The sequence below is a fragment of the Lissotriton vulgaris genome, chromosome 5 (assembly GCF_964263255.1).
Source record: "Lissotriton vulgaris chromosome 5, aLisVul1.2, whole genome shotgun sequence".
Classification (NCBI taxonomy): Eukaryota; Metazoa; Chordata; class Amphibia; order Caudata; family Salamandridae; genus Lissotriton; species Lissotriton vulgaris.
The window spans coordinates 1062029697-1062052935 of record NC_141693.1 but is presented as its reverse complement, the minus strand read 5'-3'; the positions used below and the strand labels follow the sequence as shown (position 1 = coordinate 1062052935).

The 23239-nt window shown below is 43.8% G+C and overlaps 1 protein-coding gene across 4 annotated transcripts in view; it reads left to right on the top strand.

Annotated features, from left to right (window-relative positions):
- The window catches only part of SH3PXD2A (SH3 and PX domains 2A), an 842113-nt gene that overhangs the window by 804473 nt on the left and 14401 nt on the right, over positions 1 to 23239 (top strand). For all 4 annotated transcript variants that reach the window (XM_086922729.1, XM_086922728.1, XM_086922730.1 and 1 more), the window contains 2 exons: positions 10220 to 10554; positions 18307 to 18356. In XM_086922729.1, coding sequence (XP_086778855.1) covers positions 10220 to 10554; positions 18307 to 18356 — 385 coding nt within the window. The remainder of the gene's footprint in view (positions 1 to 10219; positions 10555 to 18306; positions 18357 to 23239) is intronic.

Sequence of the window (23239 nt, the reverse complement as noted above, 5' to 3'; positions counted from 1 at the left end):
GTTTTATTATCTTAACCATCTGTGGGAGGGGCGGATACTGTTATTTCCTCGGACTGCTCTAGCTAATGGCTCAATCACGAAGGAAAATAAATTGGGAGATAGCAGGCACCCTTGTCGGGTTCTGGCAACACCTTCATTTGCCCCACTTGTGTTGATGATGATACTAGCTTCTACTTTACAATACATCTTCTATATAAGCCCTGTGACCTCGGGCGGAATACCAAATCTAGTCAAAATATTAAATAAGGTTTCCCAGACCCTGAGGTCTAAAGCTGTTTCCGCATCTAGCAGAAGCACCAAAGCTTGTATATCATTAACTGCAAAATAGTCCAAGGCTTCCGCCAAATAATGTGTATTTGTCCCGAAATGCCATCTGGCTATAAAGCCATTCTGATCTATATGAATTAATCCTGAAGCAATTGAATAAATCTATTGGCAACCAGCTTTGTGATAATTAATCAGTGTTTAGTAAAGTAATAGGGCGGTACGAGTTTGAATCCTTGGCATCCTTACCTTTCTTTAAAAAAAGTACTGCATTCCCTTTAAAAAAAGGTGGTGGTATAGGACCCATCTTGTAGCATTGTATTAGCGAGCAGTAAAAGGCAATCAGCTAAAACATCTAAAAAAAAAGTATGCGAGACATAGTAACCCCCTCTTCTCTAGTTAATGTTGCAATCCTCGAAAAACCTGTCCAGAGAGTCTATGTTGACCGACTGAGTTTGTGTATATATCTGTAATCAGCTGCGGGCCCTCCATTAGGACGGAGGAGCGACGCCCCCCTACCACCACCCCCAAATAAAACAGTATTAAAACAGGTTTTAACCAGTTTTATTTTAATATCTATGGACCTTCCCCCAGGACTATGACGAGTCTTGGTGGTGGTCTCAGGGGGATGACACTGTGGTGGGGGGAATGCTAGTGCACTCCCTTATCCCTTCACTGCCCATAAGGTGTTTGTCCAGCCGTTTCAGGCCAGCCAAACATCTCATGCACCGTGAAGCTTTCTCCAGCCCCAGCTGCGTTGCTGGAGAAAGCAGGCACAGACTCCCAGTCTGCCTGGGAGCACCAAGTCATAGCGGTCAGGCCAGTCCTGACACCACTTTCCTGCAGCAGCATGATTGGTTGCAGTGCAGTCTGGTAGTCTGTCCCAGAAGCGGGTAGAGCACGATAGAGCGGACGGCGGTAGCGGTCAGGTACGTTTAAAAAAAAATGTGTTCCCTGAATACCTCGACCCCAGCTCCCTCCTCCCGCGCCCTGCCACTTTGGCTGGGGAAGTGGCTCTGCTGTTTGACATGTTCTAATGTAATGAAATGCAATGAAAAATGAAACTAAGTATTTATATAGCGCCACATGTACCCAAGAGAGTTTAGGCGCTCCTTCATACTAGTGGACTTCAAATATTACGATAGAGTCACCATTAAAAAAGCTTGGTGATAGTATGGGTAAAACTTTTACCTCCCCTTTTGCTTTCCGCACCCTAGGAATGATCATATTTCCACAATCCGAGGACCTGTAAGGTTTAAAACCTTACATACCTTACATCTACATGATTTCGTCCATCTTCTCTAGTTCATTACTCCTAAATCCAGGGGCTGATCATTTCAGGACATTTATCCTGTTATTGACCGCTTGTTCTTGTGCCTGCCAATCTTAAGAATTTTCCAGTGCAGTTGCTTTCCTCATACACTTTTTGGAAATGGGCCTGACTTAGAGCGGCACATTTTACATAATATGCTTCGATCATTGCCTGTCTAGCAGTGTCAAACGCTTTTTTATTAGTCCTGTATTTATTCTTCAAAAATCTGTAACAGCTCTGCTGTACCTTTTTGTTCTAAAATGTGCTTTTGTTTTTTTGCTTTTAAGCCATTTTCTGCATCTTTGCTCATCACTCTCCCCCTAATAAATGCCTTCAGGTCAATCCTTTATGATACCTGGTGGAGCGGTCTTATCATCAATGATCAAAAATTCTCTTATCGCCCCTCTGCATTTTTGCACGCACCCACCCTTCCTCCTGCAAATATTGTTTATCAAAAAACCAGCGTCAAGGAAGAAATGGGAATTTACCCACCACTATCTCAAGAATAATCAATGTGTGATCTGAAAACTCATTAGGAATGGTGCTTTGTGTTTTAAAATGCTAAGCTTTGGAGATTAAATAGAAATCTATGCGTGAAGAACTACGGAATCTCCTTGAAAAGCAAGTGCATATAATTTTAGTACGACTGGCCGCCCTCTAAGGGTCTACTAATGCAAGTATTTCCTGAAAGATCCTAATGATTTTCAGAGATTTTGGTTTTGTCTGTTTTTATCACTTAACTGAGGAGTCCACTATTGGGATCTGCAGCATATTAACCCCCCGATGATCAATTCACCAATATTTTGTAATAATGACCAGAACAAATCTTCGTATGATGTAATATTATCTTCGACTGGGGCATAAAAGCTTACCAACATTGGAAGCCTTGACCACACCAAGCAGCTCACCCAGCACCAGCGACCTCCTTTATCGCTGGCACTGTTTACAACTATAGATCTCCGACATTTTGCCCCAAAACATCAGTGCCCTGATGGGCTGCTTGAGAGGAATAAAACCCTCATATGCTTCTCAGTTTTTTAACATCAAATATCCTGACAGCTTTCCAACCGGGACATGGGTCTCCTGAACCAAAATCCCTGCTGGGTGTTCAGCTAAAATCCAACTTTTTATGGCCCGTAGTTTCTTACTATTATTAACACTATTTGCATTAAAGGAAACTACCTTCACGGTATTCATATTGATATAATATTCTTTAATAGCCTTCCGGAAAAAAAAATGTTTTACTGATCCCCCTCCCAGACCTGTTGATCAGGGTTACACCAACCATATAACTGCCTTTCACATAGATAGAAACTTGAGCCCCACCTTTAGGCCCATCTTTATCTTGCCACAGACTAATTAAGAAGTCAATTCAATGGTTGGTTGTTCTATGCCATTCTTTATGTAAAAACTAATCAACTTGGCTCTTTGTCGCCATAGTCACTTCTACTGTGGCCACCTGTGACATAAGGGATCACCATAACGTAGTTGTATTGGCTTTGCACACTGCACGGTAATCGATTCATGGTCAGTCCACGGTGTCCCTCTCCTGGCATACCGAAGTCACTGATTCAATCCTACATATGGACAACAACCAAATCAGTGCCTAGCCGTCTCTTCACACCTCCCACCCGGTGTCCTCTTGACAGGGTTCCCCCCTGGACCTCTCACTCCTCTTCTTCACAGGGCAAACTGGTCTTGGCAAGCCGGTAGGTGCTGGTGCTCCAGGCTAAACGACAGGTGGTCTTGATTTCTGTGGGTGATGTCCCCTCACCCAGGAGGGGGATGTGCAGGCTCTGGCACCCCGCCCTGTTGACCGGCAGAAGTGTTGCAGAGCTTTCCCTTCTCACCCAGCCCATCTACCTGCATGGCAGATGAACATTTTGGGATCTCAACCTCCCCTACTTATAGTCCATTTCCAGACATCAAATGTGATTTAGGGTCGGGGTCTTTGAAGTTTTATGTCTGGGTTATGCTTCTTTTGATATGTAAACTTCTCTCTCTCTTCATCCTTTTGAAAGGCTGTCTGGCACAGCAGGAGCTACTCCGAAGTGGATAGTCCTACAACATCAGCCACAGGAGTGACTAGATTTAACACCTGGATGTCAGTCACAGTGATATAGGCATCACAAGTTTAATGCTGGGCTCCAAGCCTACTCTTTATGATTCCCTTATCAGCCCTATCTCTTTCCTGAGATGTGTTGAGGCCCTTTCCTTGTCATCTATTACCGAATAGAAGAGCCCCCTTTGAAGTTTACAGGGGAGTCTCTCTCTCCCTTCTTCCAGTGTGCACCACCCAGCTCACAGGAATGCAGCAATACACAGATCTGTCTGTGAGATTCTTCTACTCATGTATTCACTAGGCAGGCCTGGGCTTCCCAAAATGGAATGCAGGGTCTTCAATGTAATATACAATTACAGGTACACTTGCACTTAGTGTACGGTCATAGCACGTACACCATCCAGTACTGTTCTCTCGATGCATTGTGCCATCACAAGTACATATACATTCAGCTCACACATTTATTCTGTGTGGACTGCTCAGTACGGTAGCATTTCTGTATTGTTCATGATGTGATATTTGCTAACACACACTGCCAGCACACACACTCACTGTGCACGTGCTGCACAACACTTCACCCTTTATGTATTGTACTTCTCGCAAGTACACATACACCCAGCACATGCTTCCACTGTGCACTCATTGCACAGCACTGCATCACTCATGTAATGTATCCCTGACAGGTATACATACACCCAGTAAATGCACACACCATGCATCGGCTGCACAGCACTGCTTTAGTCTTGTACTGCACTCTTCCCATGCCCACATACATCCAGCACAGAATGACCATTCCTGCACTTCGCAGCAGTTTACATTTATCTGATGTCGGCCAAGTGTGAGTTAAGCACACAGCAGCAGCACTTTAAAAAGGTGAATAAGCCTGTGGGCTTCAATCTATTGACACGATAGAACGAACATGTTTACCCCTACTGATCATTACACTGCATGTTTCCACCACCACACGTGTGCTGCTTAACTCCTGGTGAAGTCATTAGCCTTCCACCAGTACATGGGTAGCGCTTTGGGTGCCCCTCCCCTGTTCAACAGGACCACAATTTTTGATACAGGCCTATGTCATGGCACACGCATTATCTGTGTTTGCCTATCACAACAAAAATCTGCATTAGGGATCCAGACAGCAGTGCAGTTGGGTATTCAGGACGGGTGTTCCTAATGGAGCATGTTGGCTGCTCTTTGTTTGGTCCTTGGTACTGTCTGAATCAAAGTAAGTGCTTTGCTGCATCTGATAAAGGGAGCTTTTTGGCCGACAAACCCCTTTGATATTTGGTGATGACAGCTACTGTGCCTTGGAAGCAGAGAGCTGAGCAGTAAGTTATGAGTAATTTTCTTGACTCCTACGAGTCCTGCATTGTGGTCGCGAAAGCTCTTGTTGCCCTTGAGTGCTGCATTTACACGACAACGTAGGGCAGCCTTTGAATTACTAGACGGCAATTGCCAAACCAGGTTTTTTTGCACAAATCAACGCGAATGTACCATGAGGTCAAATAGCATAATCTTGCTACTAAATATGTAGTTTTTGTCACTGGCTATACTGTTAAAGGTACTGGTTAGCAAAATAGCTGGACCATAGCTTTTTAACTTCTAAGCATTCGGACGGGTCTGTGATTGTAAAAGACTCTGGATGTAATGGACATCTCAAAAATGTAATGGCAAATTCACACTGATGTTGTCTGTCACAGAGCTGGAATGCTTGGCAATTCAATCCTAATCTTCGACAACAAGACATTCAGTCCAGACTGCCTACTGTTCAATGTGGTGGTAAATTACTGAACTTACAACTTTAAAATTGTCTAACATATGGGCTTGATTTTCAATCACGCTGTTCATTGTCATACAAAGGTTTTTGGCAAATCAGAAGAAAAAAACGGATTTGGAAAATGTTGACTTCACCGTTGTCTTTGATTCAAGGGGAAAGTTTTGTCTTTTTCAAGAAAACTGACGAGAATTTGAAAAAATAAACTAAAGCCATGATTTCACGGTTTGTCATTTTACACCCCCGTCAGAGGACCTACTTGGGGAAAAACCGCGGATATATGGGCAGCCATCAAAACACTAGTAAGGTCTTAATTTGCTTCTCGAAGTTGAGGGGATTTTGAAGCCCGAACTTCAGTCTGCAATGATTTCCATAGGTGGAAAAGGATTGCAATCCTCAAACTCACCTCTACTCCCATCAATTGTTGACCTCGATCCCTGTTGTGGACTAGGTAGAGCGTACAGCTACGTAGGCTTCGAAGGGATGTCCTTTTTTTCTTAGTAGACCTTGTAATGTCCCAACAGCTACTTCCCATCATTGAAAGATTTCTGGGGACTTTCATAGAGGAGTTTTTAGTTGAACTTTTATCCATCCACCTGGAAATGGAAAATCCTGAAGCTGGGAAATCGCGCCTCTTAAATTACAGAATATGTATTCAATTTCTATCTGGTCAAACATGTTGTATCATATAATTCATGTGGAGTTAACAGTAGCTGGGTAAAAAAAAGGAAACTTCTCTTCTACAAAATGTTTGTTCCCTTGCCAAGGCAATAGACTTGCCATGAAAGGAAAGCAATCTGATCTCAGAATCGGGATGCAAGCTTGTATTTATGGGACCTGGCCTGTGGTGCAGGGTAATTGAGAATGGCCATTTGGGAAATGCATGCTACCGCTTCTGACAGTAAAAACTTGGAAGGTTGTCTTCATTCTGTTTTCTGCGGGATTTGATCTACTGTGCTGGACGTTGTGATGCAGCTCGGGAGTTGGAGGAGTCGAGCAGGCTTTAGCAGTGATCTGTGCTTGCCAGCATTCATACATTAGAAAACAACAGACTCGGATGAACTTCTGGGGCTAAATTTGCTTTTGTGTGTGTTAATTATTTATGCATCCTTCGCCAATATATCCTCGGAATTCAGTAGTGAAATATAATTAATTTGATGCAACAGGGCTGCGTCACAAATTCACGTGTAAATTTGGAAATGCATAGTTAATGCCCACACGACCTAATATTAGAGTTTTTCATTGTAAACCTATACACACGGAAATTTTGCACACTGTACCTAAAAAAAACCTTTTTCAAAAACATGGGTGTGCTCACAGTATACAATCCATATAGTACATGTCTACTCTAGGAAATTAGGGCCGTATTTAGAGTTTGGCAGAGAGGATCCTCCATCAAATTGTATGCAGATATTTCTGTCCTCTGCATTACAAATGCTGTAGGCTATAATGCGCTTTTAATACGACGGACGGGCTTTCTGCAGTTCTGCATTAAAATCAGATTCCTCGTGCTAAAACACAATAATAAGACAGCGTTGTATTTATAATGTGTTGCACGCCCATGATGACTCTGGCCACGCAAACCCAAATAATGCTGTGTGAGTGATACTAAACGTAATTTAATCTTGCAGCGCAGTACTAAAGGCTTTTGAATTATAGCTTGGATGACGTGTTCTCAAAGCATACTCTTATATACAATTATCTTCACCTCGAATGTCGGTCAAATGTAGATAAGTAGCATGAGAATTGTATGTGATTGGATCCCATAGTAAGTGTTGTGAACTTGGGTAATGTTATCTACCCCAAATTTTGCCCATTGTGTGCGCCTGGTTTAATTTGGCACTTGTAGTCTATGCTAGGCTGGGTCATGCTACTTTGCATGACTTTTGGAGAAATGGATTTGCGTTGATTCCATTGGGCACTGACACAGTTTATATTCCCACAGCCCATCTACACGCTGTTAGGGTGAGTGCCCTAAAGACAACAGAATGCATGTAGTCATGTCCACAGGGAAGGACAAAGGTGACTTGCGGGAGAGTCACTATTTTGTGCATGCACATACTGTGACCTCCGATGTGTACCAGGGTTCTCTCCGGTTCAAAATATAGCGTGTTTAATAAGTCAAGTCAAGTCATAAAATTTGTATAGCGCACTACATACCCAGAGGGTTTCAAGGCGCTTAGGAAGGGGAGGGGGATTATTTGTCGAATATCCATGTTTTAAGCTGCTTTCTGAACGCTAGGTGGTTCTGGGTGAGGCGAAGGTAGGCGGGGAGTGAGTTCCATGTTTTAGCAGCCAGGTATGAAAAGGATCTGCCTCCCATGGTGGTCTTGTTGATGCGAGGAACAGTGGCGAAGGCTAGGCTGGAAGAGCGAAGTTGGCGGGGGGGGGGTGTAGAAGGACAGTCGAGAGTTGAGGCAATCTGGTCCGATGTCGTAGAGTGATTTGTGTGCGTGGGTAAGCAGTCGGAAAGTGATCCTCTTATTGACGGGAAGCCAGTGGAGGTCTTTAAGGTGACCAGAGATGTGTTCGTTGCGTGGGATGTCTAATATCAACCTGGCTGAGGCATTTTGGATTCGTTGTAGTTTCTTCTGGAGTTTAGCGGTGGTACCTGCGTAGAGGGTGTTTCCGTAGTCCAGTCGGCTCGTGACTAGAGCGTGGGTGACTGTTTTCCTTGTTTCGGGGGGGATCCAGCAAAATGTTTTTCTGAGCATGCGAAGAATGTTAAAGCAGGAAGAGGATACGGCGCTGACTTGTCTGTTCATTGAGAGTGAGGAATCTAGGATGACGCCAAGGTTCCGTGCGTGGTCTGTTGGGATGGGTGCTTTTCCGAGGGCTTCCGGCCACCAGGAGTCGTCCCATGCAGAGGGGGATTTACCTAAGATGAGGACTTCGGTTTTGTCTGAGTTCAGATGGACAAAGGCCTCATCACAGCTTTGGATTTACCGTCAGTCGTTCAGAGCTTTAGCCTGACAGCAGTCCGTCAAAAGGCTACTATTTGCTACAGAAATAGGTGTATATTTTTCTAATTAATTTAAACCAGTCAACTACGTACACATTTTTCAATAACATTTTGATATTATATATCCAATGTACATATAAAAAATTACATTTGTTTTGTTCTGCACTATTCATGTTTTCACTCACTCCGCAACAAGCTGTCATTTAACACTAAAACACAGAACATATAACACTTAAGTGAAACGGGTGTGCCACATATTCAGCCCCGGGGAACAAAGTTAGGATACTAGATGGAGAGCAGTGAACTGCATTATCCATACCACTCCCTGAAAAGAAAACAGCCACACAGCTCCATTCTTGTTGTGAATATTGTTCCTACTTAAAATACTTTCTCAATGTAAAATCCCTTTATAGTACATCTGCACCATTACTTTGTGAATCTTGCCTTAAATTATGTCTCTAAACGAGCTCTTTGCAGGCATAGCTCTCGCTTTCACGTTCTGTCAATAATATATATTGTACTTACAAATCAACTTTGGATATGAATCATCCGCTCTCATTACCTCGGTGGTGGCATACTACATAGTCCCACCATATTCACTCCTTTGCACAGTTTTCCTTGCATTAATCTTATCAGGTGTGACAACCTGCACATATTTTGCTAAAAAAGGGTCCACCCCTGTCCACTGAGGGCCAAACTTCGGTTATAATTCAGCTCTTCTGACACCCATCAGGAGCTTGGAACCTCTCTTAGGATAAGACTGAGGAGGGGGCCCAGTTAGCGCTCTAAAATTAAGAGCCACCATTTGGGGTTTATTCGTATAAAGGTTTTGTCAAGATAACTACCTCTAGCAGTCTAGTTCACAAATGCAGCCATTCATGTGTAAACCTCATGAGAGTTAGACACATGCTAACACACCATATAAGAGAAATACGAACTCAAGTTACAAAATAATGTACAGAAGTAAAAAGATCTGTATCCACGAACATCTGCCACCAACCATCCTGCCCATAACCTGACATGTGGGGGACTACCAGTCCTTGACTGTGGAAAAGGATACACTTTAGCTCCTCAAATGACCCGCATATCTAAGGGCTCTACTTTTGACAGTCATCAAAATCATGGACAATGTCAGGTAAAATCACAGAATGTTGATTCTACTAGTTGAAAAATACAGTAGAGTGCAGACAGAGTTGTACAGGTGCGGAGTGGCATTGCTTTCTCACGTGGGCCTACACTTTATTGATATTGATGTTGCGTAGCCATGCATTTACCCATGCAGACAGTTTGTTGATATTTGTAAATTTTGTTTGGAGGATGTCATTCCCTAACAAGGGACCGGTTTTGTAGCCTGTACTCTATCTTGCTTAATAATTTGTCTTGTTAACCACAAAAATAAACAGATTTAAACACAACGCAAACCACAGGAACTGTAGTGTTCTGCTCTTTAAAGTTTGCTTACAATAACAGGTTTCACTTACGTAGCATACCTTGAGCCAGGTTCATTGTTTTCAAATGTGCTTCTGCGCCCCATTGTTTAACTAGGAATTAGGTCTGCCGAGTCCAACATTGGTTCAAGAGGGCCAGAATCTGTGCCTCAGCTTAGGGTAACCACTATCTATTTGATTTCCATTTATCTTAATCTATTTTACCTGGATATCCTCAAAATAATGGAGCAGACCCCTTTTGACTAATGCTGGACACTCATGAAGTAGGCGACTTGCCCCGCCCTTGCCCAGTCCATGGTAGTTGTGTATATATTTCACGTTTTGCATCCTTCTATCCCAAATTGTAGGTGCTGGTGCCACCATAAAGGTAACATTCTCCTTTTGCTGTGCACAGGTATCAAGGCAAAGAGGGCTGGGCCCCCGCATCGTACCTGAAAAAGGCCAAAGACGATCTTCCCTCCCGAAAGAAGAACATATCAGGGCCAGTGGAGATCATAGGGAACATCATGGAGATCAGCAACCTCCTGAACAAGAAAGGGTCCACTGACAAAGAGCCCTCAACCGAGAACGAGCCAGAGGAGCCACACATCACCAAGAAAGAGATCAGTCTGCCCATCCTTTGCAACGACTCCAACGGCAACGCCATGGTCTCACCGGAGAAACATGCATCCAAGCTAGCCCAAGGGTCCCCCGCTGTGGCAAGGATAGCACCCCAAAGATCGGAGATAAGTAAGTCCACGTTATCCACACTAGGACATTGGTGAACACAATCTGATTCTTAGGGAAAGAGAAGGAGAGAATGACACTGTTAGAGTGAGAATTTGTGAGTGTGTGCGCACACGTGCGCGTGGTCTGTTTTTAACATGGTACTGCAGGGTTGTGTGATGAAATTCTCTCCAAGCTGTGCAAATCTAACTCGCTTACTCAAGGTTTTACTATATAATGACCACTAAGCAGCACCAGATCGGGTTTGAATGAAACCCTTAAACTTCAAGACGTTCATACTTTCTTTTTTTCTTTTCTTACTTATAAGAAGTGCCTGAAAATCTTTTCAGATTGGCCAGTCTTTAGGAATGGTACCCTCTGTTCAATCCACTGAAATGTCGAGTTTCTTTTTAAAGCCTGCAGTCGTATGCCTCCCGTCTTTTGAAAACCTTTGCTTGCTGTGGGATGGAAACAGGTTTGGAAACAGATACAGGATGCATTTGAATTGTGGAATCTCCTAATGAGTACTTTGTGAACCTCCCTTCAAATCGCCAGCTGTCACATCACATGACACTTTGCTGATAGACTTTTCTGCACAATCGTAGCAAGGGTAAAAACATGCCATACACTTCTGTTCACCTTTTCCCACTGTTCGAAAAAAGTGAAACGTGTGCTAAAAGCATACAACATCCCACATTATTCAGATACAATCAGCCCATGTCTCATGACACATCAGCAACATTTGTAGGCGATGAAGCGTGAGCAGGAGGCACAAGGGCTAACGGGAAAGTAGTAGGGGAACACGATCGCTCCCAGGTAGATGAGAGGAGCTTCTAAGGTAGGAGGGAGAAGGACAAGGGTGGAAGGCAGGAGACAGTAGCTGACAGGCAGATGGTGGGATGGTTAGGAGCTGACACACTGGCTGTGGGGGAAGAAGAGCTTGACAGGTGGGCTTTAAGGCGACAAGAAGCTGGCATTCACACAGTCCATGAAGGTGCAGAAACATTGTAGGGGGTTCTTGGCAGGCTAACTGAGCAGAAGTTGATGTGAGGCGGAAGAAGCGAGAGGAATGTTACTGAAAGGCTGGAGGGCTGGGTGGCCTTAAGACAAAGAGGAGGCTGGAAGATCCCTAGGAAAGTGGTGGGAGACAAAAAGAGAAGTTATAGGAAGAAGCAAGATGGATATGTGAGAATATCATGAGAGGGGAGAGAAGAAGCCAGGTCACAGGAGAAGAGTGGAGAAAGCAGCAATCACAGGGAAGGGGATGCAGGATGCTGGAAGTCATGTGTACATGTGGGACATGGAGTGATGGTAGTAAAGTGGTCGCCCCTGTTAAAACGGGTTGGGAGCTGCCCTATAGAAGGGGTGGGCTTCAAACAGACACTAGCAAGCATTTTACACAATTATGGTGCACGTTTCTCATGGTACGCAGAAAACAGCCATCTAGTCATCAGTTTAAAGAACATCTCACTTGGGTCGTTATACAACGCAGGAGCCTGGTTGCTGTACCCCTGCCACAGTAGGATTACCTGGTGGATTTCCTAAAGCTTTCTGAAATAACAGAGCTTCTGCGATCAAATTCAGAGTCTCCTGGGCGAATTTATGGACTTCCTCAATGGGATTCCTGACGATTAGCAGCAAAATCGGTGAACCGTTTCCAAAATGTTACGGTCTAAAACGGTTAAAGGTACCTTTAATTCATGCTGTATTCCCTATGCCAGCGGTAAATGTGTGCTCAGTAACAACTGGACCTTGGCAACAGCATTTATCTTGCTGCCCCAGTTAATATCGTGAGTCAGTTTTAGTAATCCACTTTTAAAGCTTTACAAAAACAAACTCAACTGGACGCAATACTCACATTGGTACACAAATGTTTGGATTACCGTGCTTATACACCTACATAAAAATCTCTATTGTTAAAGTTTAGGAGAACTTAAAAATTAGCTGTGTAGATAACAGATCTTCATTTCCTGTCTGCATGGACCTACGCACAAAATGATTCTACAGCACCAAGAAACTGATGAATATGAAATTTATCATGTTGAATAAAAAAAACGGTGTCTTTCTGAGTAAAAGGGAAGTTAAGACCTGTAAAACTGAACAAGTTGTGTTCGACCCTATTATATTTGTACAAATGCTGTGATGACTTTAATATTGTGGGACATAATATCAGAAATAAGAATATGTATGTTCTTACTCCGCTAAGAGTATGGAAGTATTTAACAACGTTTACTGTAATACCATTGTGTATTATATCGGCTTTTGATATTTTTTAATGTTTTATTGGTTTTAGTGTTCTAAGTTATTAATATTATTTGAATGTTACTTATTGGCAAGTAATTTTTAGAAATGCTTTTGGAGTTTGTAATGAATGTAAATAATTATAAATTTAACAAATGTTTTGGCGGTTTATTGGGTTTATAAGGTAATAGGGTGGGAAGCATTGTAATGTATATTTTATCATGCTTTAGAAATTCATAACGTATTCAGTTTTCATTGATTAATTAGGTTATCCATTTTAATTTGATTTTTTACATATTTCTTAATTTACTCAAATTAATAGAATATATGGCTGTGAATGCACTTTATTTGCTGCATACCCCTGCCATCTAGTGTTGGGCTAGGACATTACAAGTTGTATTTCTTCGAAGAAATGACAAGTCACAAAATGTTGTATAACTCCTCCCTAAGGGGCCCATTAGGATGTCTGGCGGATTGCCCCCGCCAGGCTGGCGGTAGCCACCGCCAGCCTGGCAGGGGCAATCCGCCTGACATCCTTCCCTGAATTCCCCCCGCCATATTACAATGGCGGGGGGACCGCAGCGGAGTAAAACACCGCCCGCCACTTTTCCACCCCGGATGCCTTGCGGCCGGGGCGGAAAAGGAATAATATTATGGCGGTGTCTATCAGACACCGCCAGCCATATTATGAAGTGCTCTAGGCAATGCCTTTCCCTGGCGGCAATGCCGCCTAGGAAAGGCAGGCGGACTTCACTCTGGGGGCCCCGTGCGGGCCCCCAGAGTGAAGGAGTGTAGGGGGGTGCACACGGGGGGGGGTACCTGTGGTACCCCCCCGCATTTGCATAATCAAAGCGGCAGGCACCGTGCGCTGCCTGCTGCTTTGATTATGCAAATGTAAAAGTGTTTTTTAAGCATTGTGGCGGTCGGTGCTGAGAGCACCTCCCGCCACAATGCTGTACATGCAGGATGTGCACACCACTGTGGCGGGCACAGCCTAATACCACCCCCGGGACCCCCCCCCCTTATGGCGGGCGGTCATGCATACCGGCAGGATGGTGGGCGGACAAAGTCCGCCCGTCATCCTAATGACCCCCTTAGTGTTACAATGCTCATGGGCACTGACTCCATGCTTAGATTCTTTTTTTTTTCTGCATCTGATTTGGAAGTGTTCTGCAAATGGTTCCAACGTTGACAGTCTCCCTGGGCCTTTCTTGGACATAGACGCCTGCAACCTTCGACACAAAAGATAGGAGACCAATCCTTCTGGTTCCATGATAAACTGAGAACAATCTGAATCAACTGGAGAAAAATCTCTGCGGTGCCATGGTACATGTTCAACATTCGGATGTGAGGCCTCCGTTTAAATCCTTCCTGCCTCTGGAGTAGCAACTTAAGGAATGTAGGCAAATACAGGGTGATGAATTAAACACCCTTCCATTTTTGCCCACAGTGCATGCCAACCATCCTTCAACTGACCACCACAGCATCTGCAATACTAGCCTCTCCCCAGAGCAGTGTGTAAGTGCAAGACATCAGTATGTTATGGGAGGGAGTGACTTTGGGCCGTTTTTAGACTGCATCAACAGCTGCTGCTATCTTGATGTGTTCAGCAAACACAATCCCCTTGATGCTGAGGCAAAAGAGACAGGGCATTATCATGGCCTCTAATGCCATAGTAGTTTATAGAGTAATGTGTACAAAAGAAGCTTGGATGATGTCATCAGTGATGTCAAAGAACATGTCATGAGTGATGTAATGTGAGGTCATAATCAGTTCATGGCGTGGGTGCACAAGTTATAGGTAGACTATAACGGTGAATTTATGTGTTTTTTAAGGTCAAAATGTTAATGTTGTCACTGACCTATTCACCAAGCTATAATGTTATTTTAACCTTTGCTTTGCCACTGACTATATATATATATCATAATTTTTGTTTGTTTTACTTTGATTCTGATTTATTTAGGTCAAAAGCTTTTTCTACTGTTGGCCATGTTGAATTTGCAACAGTAAATGTGACCTTCAAAGTGCAACATTTTCTCTACTGTTTATGTTGAATTGGGAGTAGTAAATCTCACCCATCCAAAAACAAACACTTTCCCTACTTTTGCTCAGTTTGGCGCAGGAATTATACACTGACCATCTGAAGTGAAGTACTTTCCATAGGTTGCTTAGGTTGGAGTTTGAGAAGTAGATTTTTTTTTTCTTTTTATATCTTTTGTTTGCTTCGAGTTATGAAGGTAATTGATTTTTAATTGTATTTTATATATAATTAGAGTTGTAATGTTTTTCTTTGTTTTTAAGTTGTATGCATTTTTATTTGTTTTCAGAATTACATTATTAGTTGTAATTGTGATTATCTTTAAGAATGTTTTATTTGAATGCTTAAAAAAAGTTTATTTTGAAATTTTTAGAACTAGTGTTATTCAAGTTCAAAGCATCCAATTTTTTTATTTTGTTTTTGTTTTTTGTGGGAGAAATGTTACTTTTCATTATGTATTTTTATATTTAATTTGTATGATTTAACTAGATTTTAGAATTTTAATTTCAGTAATATTTATATGTATAACTTACTACATTACTACATTTGTATTTAAATTATTTATATAAAGGTTAATACATATATTTTGTTTATATTCTATTTCACGTTACATTTCTTTTTTTAAAGTTATTATATTTATTTTTATTTTTTTGTTTTATATGCATTTTTAAACTGAATTTCACCCATATTTACCTATTAATTTTCAGTATGTTTATCCACGATATTCTTGTAATCGATATTATTGTATTTTGCATTGTATGTAAAGTTGATATTTTTGTACGGTATATTTTTGCTGCAATATTTTTGTATCTCAATATTCTTAACTTGGATATTATGTCATAAAAGCATATTACATCTTCATGAAATGTTGAAATGGTTAACTCTTGGGCAAAGTCTGATAGGGCCAGCCTTGTTCTTTTTATAAATACATTGTATAAGCTCTCCACTCCTTCTCGGTGTGCGATTTCTAAACTCTTATCCATCAGTGTTCTAACTTTTTTTCAGTGAGGGACCTAGAGCCACAGAGCAAGGAAATGAATCACTCAAGACACTAATGTTTTCCAGTACTTTTTTCTGTGTTGCATCAACCACACCGTTAACACTTAACACACTTTTGGAGACCAAATATTAGAGACCAAATCGCCAGTCATACTACAGGCATTGTAACGTCGCAGTGAGTTAGAAGGGAAAAGACTCAGCGCACAGAACTGATATACTTTGACTAAATATATTGACATTTTTACAGGAGGCACATAACTTGTTGCTGGCTTGCCTATAGAATGAGACTTAGTTACACTTGGTAGAGATGTTCGAGCATCAGAGAAAGATTTAGGTAAGGGAGTTTAGGGAAAGATTCCTAGCCAGGGTACACTGTGATTCAAAACATGAGAATTCCCTGCAACACAGAGTATCAAAAAACATAAGGATTGTCAGAAGGCGGTACAAGAAGAAGACACTGTGAATGACTGCATGTCAGAAAATCAAGCATATAAACAGGGAGCTGCTAAAAAAACATAGCCAGAATAGCGACTACAAAAATATATTGTGAAGTATAGATTTTTTAACACTCTCTCGTGTATATATCTTCAAGGTACGTAGATGTGGAGTCAAGGATAGAACATCTACACTTACCTATAGATATGTACTGTCACAATATTTTGGTTGTTGATCTTCTAGCCGCTTAGTATTTGTATGATTCATGCTGTGGTAGTACTCTGAGTGCAACAGTCAGCAGCCGGCAAAAATCTGATGACCAAAATTTGAAAAAAGCAGAATCATAAGTTGAAGGGAGAAATTTGATACAAGGTTGAAACTATAAGGTGGACATACTTTAGGCAAAAAGTCTCCAGTGAACAGGCAGCAAACTCTAAATTGGATGGGCCAGCCATCATTCTGACAGTGCTTCTGCCAACCCAGCTGCTTAGTGGGCCAGTGTTCTTTCTCACAGTTGCAAGGCCCCGTAGAAGTAGTCATGGGGCTTTTGATCATTCAAAACTAAATTTACGTTTCTGGGTACTCTACTGTCATGCCTCCTTTTCTGCCTGAAAAAAACACCATCAAGGTACATTTTCCACTTATATTAAGATGGATTAAAATTCTACATCTCGAGTCTGAGAATCAGGATGTAGAATTAACAATTGTAGATTATTTTTTTCAGTCCTAAGATTAACTAAAGTAGCCTAAAATGTGCATGAATTGGCCCCTTTACCTTTGTATATGATTTGCTAATCCTGCAGCTGGAATTCCTTGCTCTATTACTGCACATCTTGGAGCAAAAACGCTGATGGGGTAAAAGGTTGTTATGCAATTAATCATTGCTCTCATGTTGTAAGCATAGCGTGGCTACATACATGTATAGAAAGTTCAAATGATTAAAGAAGTACTACGGTCCTACAGTTTGCATTTGTAGTATTCTTTTCCTGCCAGCTGGCAGCGATCTGTTTCCAAAGAGTGACCGTCCAATGATCTTTCTGGCTGAATGTCTGGAAAAGGGAATATTTTGTTCTCTCCTTGCCCCCTCAGTAAGAAGAGTTTGCAGCTATAAAATAAACCTCAGTCTCTAAACTTGTGTAATTCCACTATGTGTTCTGTTTTACTTCCAGTCATGTTAGAGATCTACATCCCAGAAAGAGATTTATTAATGGAGACGAAGATTGCAACATAAAACATGTAGTTTGTTCGGCCTTCACAAGATGGTGCTTTCCACTAACCAGGGGGAAATATTTGCCAGTATTGTTCTTCACATGCTTAGAACTGTAGGGACAATGAATGCAAAATAGAACACATCATCTTTCAATCTAAAATTAAAGAACTGCCTTACTCGCAGAGTCATTATAAGATGTATTGTTTGTAAGAAGCTGTCACCATGCTTGCTTAGAGAATGCTAACCTAAAATTTGCACAGAAAATCAGCTGAAGGACGTTCAGAACGTCAGGCAAATGTTTGTCTTTTCGGGTACTCCCAATCCACCGAAAAAGGCAATTTTATCACCTTCAGCAATAATTTGGTGTCACCAGTAGGTGATTCCCCTTAGCTCACCTGATGGAACCCCTCCTCTCATCACATGCCTATCAGGAAATCTGTAGCCTTTGGCAATTTTGTAGCTGAAAACAAGCTGATCTAAGTTCAGATGCCATTAATATAGAATATTTTTGACTGTAGTTCAGACAGTTCGGAAAGCTTTGAAACATTTATTGCGAAAGGACAGATTGCATCTTTCACCACCTAGTGAATACCTGCAGGTTCTGGGTAAATTGCCATGCCCTTTAAGGAGTACTCATGAATTTCATACATATGGGATATGCTATGTGGCATTGGGCATAGAGCATTCTCAGTGGCAATTAGTAATGCATGCAGTATTCTGAGGGCAGAATTATTAATAATAATGTCTGTACCACCTGCAGGGCATGGCTCTGGAATTGTGTGATCAAATACTAAGAATAATGAAATTACACAGCGTTAAAAAAAATTGACACTATAAACACTTTATTTTTTAGGTTCACCGAACCTAAGGATGAAACCACCACCAAGAAGGGAGTCAAGTCTGGTATGTATGGAAATTATTTAGTTCCTAATTTGCAGATGCTGAGAGAGTGCACAGAAAATTAAGCGAATACATCATGATTAACCACCCACAACTCTTCCTCTCCTATGATTCATTAGCTTTAAGCATGCCTTGGGCCATGTACAGCGCTCTGCTGCATTTTGTCTGGCTATGCGCTTCAGAAATACCAAGTACCTACATAGATAGACAAATACATACATACATTTGAGTAAAGATTAAGTTTGTATCCATGTTGAGTGTTCCCAATATGTTTTGGTAAATATGCCTTAATGTGCCATTTGCCACCTAACTTCCCAAACATTTATTGGAGGAGAAACGCATACCTAATTTGTATGATAACCAGTTTTACCAATTTTATTGACAAAATGAATTAAAGAGGACCATTTTTGATTGCATTTCCCCCAAAATCCTTGGGTGAAGCTCATATTCTGCTGTGTAGTCTATTTTAATTTGTTTCAAATTTTACAAAGTTCCTCCCCTAACATGCTTTAAAATACAGCGTTAAACACAATATGTTCACATTATTCCGTGGCAGGTGAGCCTCCAAATTAAGAAAGCTTACCAAATATTTACCTTGCTGGCCAGTTATACCTTATAACTTACAATTAAAAAAAAACGCCAGGGAATACTTTTCAGACCTTTGTTGCCTTGTCGTTGAATTAAATTTTGATGTACGTTACTGGCCAATTTAGTGTTTTAGAATGCTTTTTGTCACGTTTGAGAAACATTGATTAATATGTAGGTAGGCATCTATATATTCTGTATAGCACAGTATATCCATATATTATTTTTCTCCCTGTGTAAAATCACATTTTATTATTTTTACTGACACTTCTGCATAAATAGGTTCTTGCTGTGTTTTGAAAGTTGCTCATCATTTTGTATGACACTCAAATGTGGCTTGCAATTACAAAAGGTCGGGGACCCCTCTTTGAAACCATTACCCAGGAGGAAAGTCCTATCCAGGAATCTCTAGAATGTGGAGATGAGTGGTATAATTTGGTGGGCTGAAAGTGGACGGAGGCAGCTGATAGGAAGAACAGAGTAGGTTGAAACACAGGTGAAGTTTGTGAAGTCTGCCCGTCTTCCTAAAAAAGCATGTGAAGCAAGAGGAACAGAAGCTGAAGCACGCAGCTGACCAGCAACATATGTATTGGGTGTTAAAAGACAAAGAAGGAAAATAACTAACTATACATCAAATATGAGGAAGAATGGGGAATAAAGGGCAATAATGTAAAGGGTGTGGATCTAGCATTGCCAAAGTACAGCGCTGGAGAAAATCTCAATGTAATCCATGCAACATTTGGCCGTTTTTTAAAATCCCATAAAAAAATGAATATCTAAGCCTATTCGTCACATTTCAAGTAATATCTGCAATAATTTTTCTATTTTGTAATACATGATTATAACTGTGCTGCTGTGTAGATCAGAAGTTAGTTCCATAGGTTGATTTGCTATAAATTGTCCAACTAATCTCCTGAGGAGATCGAATACATACAAGCTCATCAGAATTAATGTGTGTTCCTAATAATCTCAAGTATATATTCAGTTGATGCCAACGCCTAAGGGTATTTTCGATTTTAATTTAGTAGTCCAGTTAGGTATAAAAGTCACATGCACTGTTACTGACATGATCAATGTATGTATGAAGAACATGTTGTTATTTAGTCAAGAAAATAAATATTTGGTACCTGTTTGGGTCAAAGTCTCACAGGGAGGGACGGGGGCTTAATAGGTCCAGCATACAGGTCCCCAGACGACTGATAAAGAAAAGAAGTATGCTGTTCCTAGAGGTAATGAAAGAAGGAAGGGGACGGGCCACGTCAGTGATGGCTGGTTTCCGCAAGGTGCTAGACAGAGCAGAGACAGGAGCACTCATCTAGGGATAGCTCCTATAAGGAGCAAGGGCCCTCACACACCCTGGAGGGTGTCATGCTTCATCATAGGCCAGCTCCTCGGTGGGCTGGCACTGCATTGCCCAACGGGCCCCGCAGGGGGGCTATTTGCCAGAGGTCTTCTCGGTTTGCTGTTGTGAAGCTAGAAGCCTTCCTCACGGAGACCTGGATGAACGCCTCTTCAGCGCCCGACATCGCCATCGCCGTCCCTGAGGGCTACAAGATCACCCGGAGGGACCGCTCCGCCAACCAGATGGGAGGAGGCATCGCCATCATCCACAGGAACACCATCCTTATCACGACCAGCACCGACAACTCCCCTACCACCGCGGAACACCTACACTTCCAGATCCACATCGACCCCAAGACCACCCTCAGAGGCACCCTGATCTACCGACCCCCGGGACCACGCACCCAATTCAGCGAGGACATCGCCGACTTCGTCAGCCCGCATGCCCTCCCCTCCGCTGACTACATCCTCCTGGGGGACCTCAACTTCCACCTGGAGAACAACAACGACCGCAACACCACCACCCTGCTGGACAACCTCGCCAACCTGGGACTCAAGCAACTGGTGACCACCCCCACCCACCTCGCCGGACACACACTCGACGCCATCTTCTCATCCAGCAAAGACATCGCCTTCAGCCACGCCACAGGACTCCAATGGACGGACCACAGCTGCGTCCACTTCACCTTTAAAAGAACGACGATCCACCACCACCAGCCACAGGTTGCCCGAAGAAGCTGGAACAAGATCACAGCCGACCAGCTCGCCGCTTCCCTGAGCCAGCACCCTCCTGCCAGCTCAGCGAACCCCAGCCAGGCCGCCGACACCTCACGAAGTGGATCAGCAACTGCGCGGACGAACTCGCCCCGCTGAGAACCCAGCCCAGCAGACCCGCCAGCAAGAAAGCCCCATGGTTCACCGACAAACTCAAGAGCTCCAAGAAGAACTGCCGAGCCCTCGAGAAAGTCTGGAGAAGGGAACCAACACCGAACAACCTGACCACCCTCAAGCATGCCACCCGGAAGCACCACCAAATGATCCGCGCCGCCAAGAAAACTGCATTCAAAGACCGGCTGGACAACAACGCACACAACAGCAAAGAACTCTTCAACATCGTGAAAGAGCTCTCCAACCCCAACGCCGGAAACAACGACATCACCCCTTCGCAAGACCTCTGCAACTCCCTCGCCTCCTACTTCCACAACAAGATCGCAGACATACACAACAGCTTCAGCATTCAACCAACGCACGCCACGACCACAGCATCGCCGCCCACCACCACCCTCCGAGCCTGGACTCCGATCAGCACCGAAGACACCATCCGCATGATGAACTCCGTACACTCCGGATCTCCGACCGACCCCTGCCCCCACCACGTCTTCAACAAGGCCGACGCTGTCATCGCACCCCACCTGCGGGACATTATCAACACCTCCTTCGACACCGCCACCTTCCCTGAGAGCTGGAAGCACGCCAAACTCAGCGCTCTACTCAAGAAACCTACAGCAGACCCCACCGAACTCAAGAATTACCGCCCCATCTCACTCCTCCCGTTTCCAGCCAAAGTCATCGAGAAGACCGTCAACAAACAGCTGGCCGCCTTCCTCGAGACTAATGGATCCCTCGACCCCTCACAGTCTGGCTTCCGAGCCAACCACAGCACCGAGACCGCCCTCATCGCCGCCACCGACGACATCCGAGCCCTGATGGACAACGGAGAAACAGCGGCCCTCATCCTCCTAGACCTCTCCGCGGCATTCGACACCGTCTGCCACCGCACCCTAGTGGAACGCCTCAGCACCGTCGGAATCCAGGAGAAGGCACTGGAATGGATCGTCTCCTTCCTCGACGGAAGAACACAGAGAGTCCGCCTACCACCGTACAAGTCAGAGGCCACCGAAGTCATCTGCGGCGTCCCTCAAGGATCCTCGCTGAGCCCTACCCTGTTCAACGTCTACATGAGCCCCCTCGCGGCCATCGCACGCCAACACAACCTCAACATAATCTCCTACGCCGACGACACCCAGCTGATCCTCTCCCTGACCAACGACCCCGCCACCACCAGAGCCAACCTGCACGAAGGGATGAAAGATGTAGCCGAGTGGATGACGACCAGCCGCCTGAAACTGAACTCAGACAAGACGGAGGTCCTCATCCTGGGCTCCTCGCCCTCCGCCTGGGACGACTCCTGGTGGCCCCCCGCCCTGGGCACCGCACCCAAACCGACTGACCACGCACGCAACCTGGGCTTCATCCTGGACTCCTCCCTCTCCATGACCAGACAAGTCAACGCCGTCTCCTCGTCGTGCTTCAACATCCTGCGCATGCTACGGAAGATCTTCTGGTGGATCCCCACGGACACCAGGAAGACCGTCACCCAAGCCCTCGTCACCAGCCGACTGGACTACGGCAACACCCTCTATGCCGGAACCACCGCCAAGCTCCAGAAGAGACTCCAGCGGATCCAGAACGCCTCGGCCAGACTCATCCTCGACATCCCACGAAACAGCCACATCTCCGGCCACCTGAGAGAACTGCATTGGCTCCCCGTCAACAAAAGAATCACCTTCCGTCTCCTCACCCACGCACACAAAGCCCTACACGATCAAGGCCCGAGTACCTCAACAACCGTATCAAGTTCTACGCTCCCAAACGCCACCTCCGATCAGCCAGCCACGCCCTCGCCGCCGTCCCACGCATCTGAAGAGCGACAACAGGAGGAAGGTCGTTCTCCTACCTGGCCGCCAAGACCTGGAACACCCTCCCGGCCGACCTGCGCCTGACCCAAGACCACCTCTCCTTCAGGAAGAAGCTCAAGACCTGGCTGTTCGAGCAGTAACGGCACCCCCCCCCCCCCCCAAGCGCCTTGAGACCCTACGGGTAAGTAGTGCGCTATATAAATGTCTTTGATTGATTGATTGTGATGGTATTAATGTGAGGGTGCCTTTAAACAGTGAGTA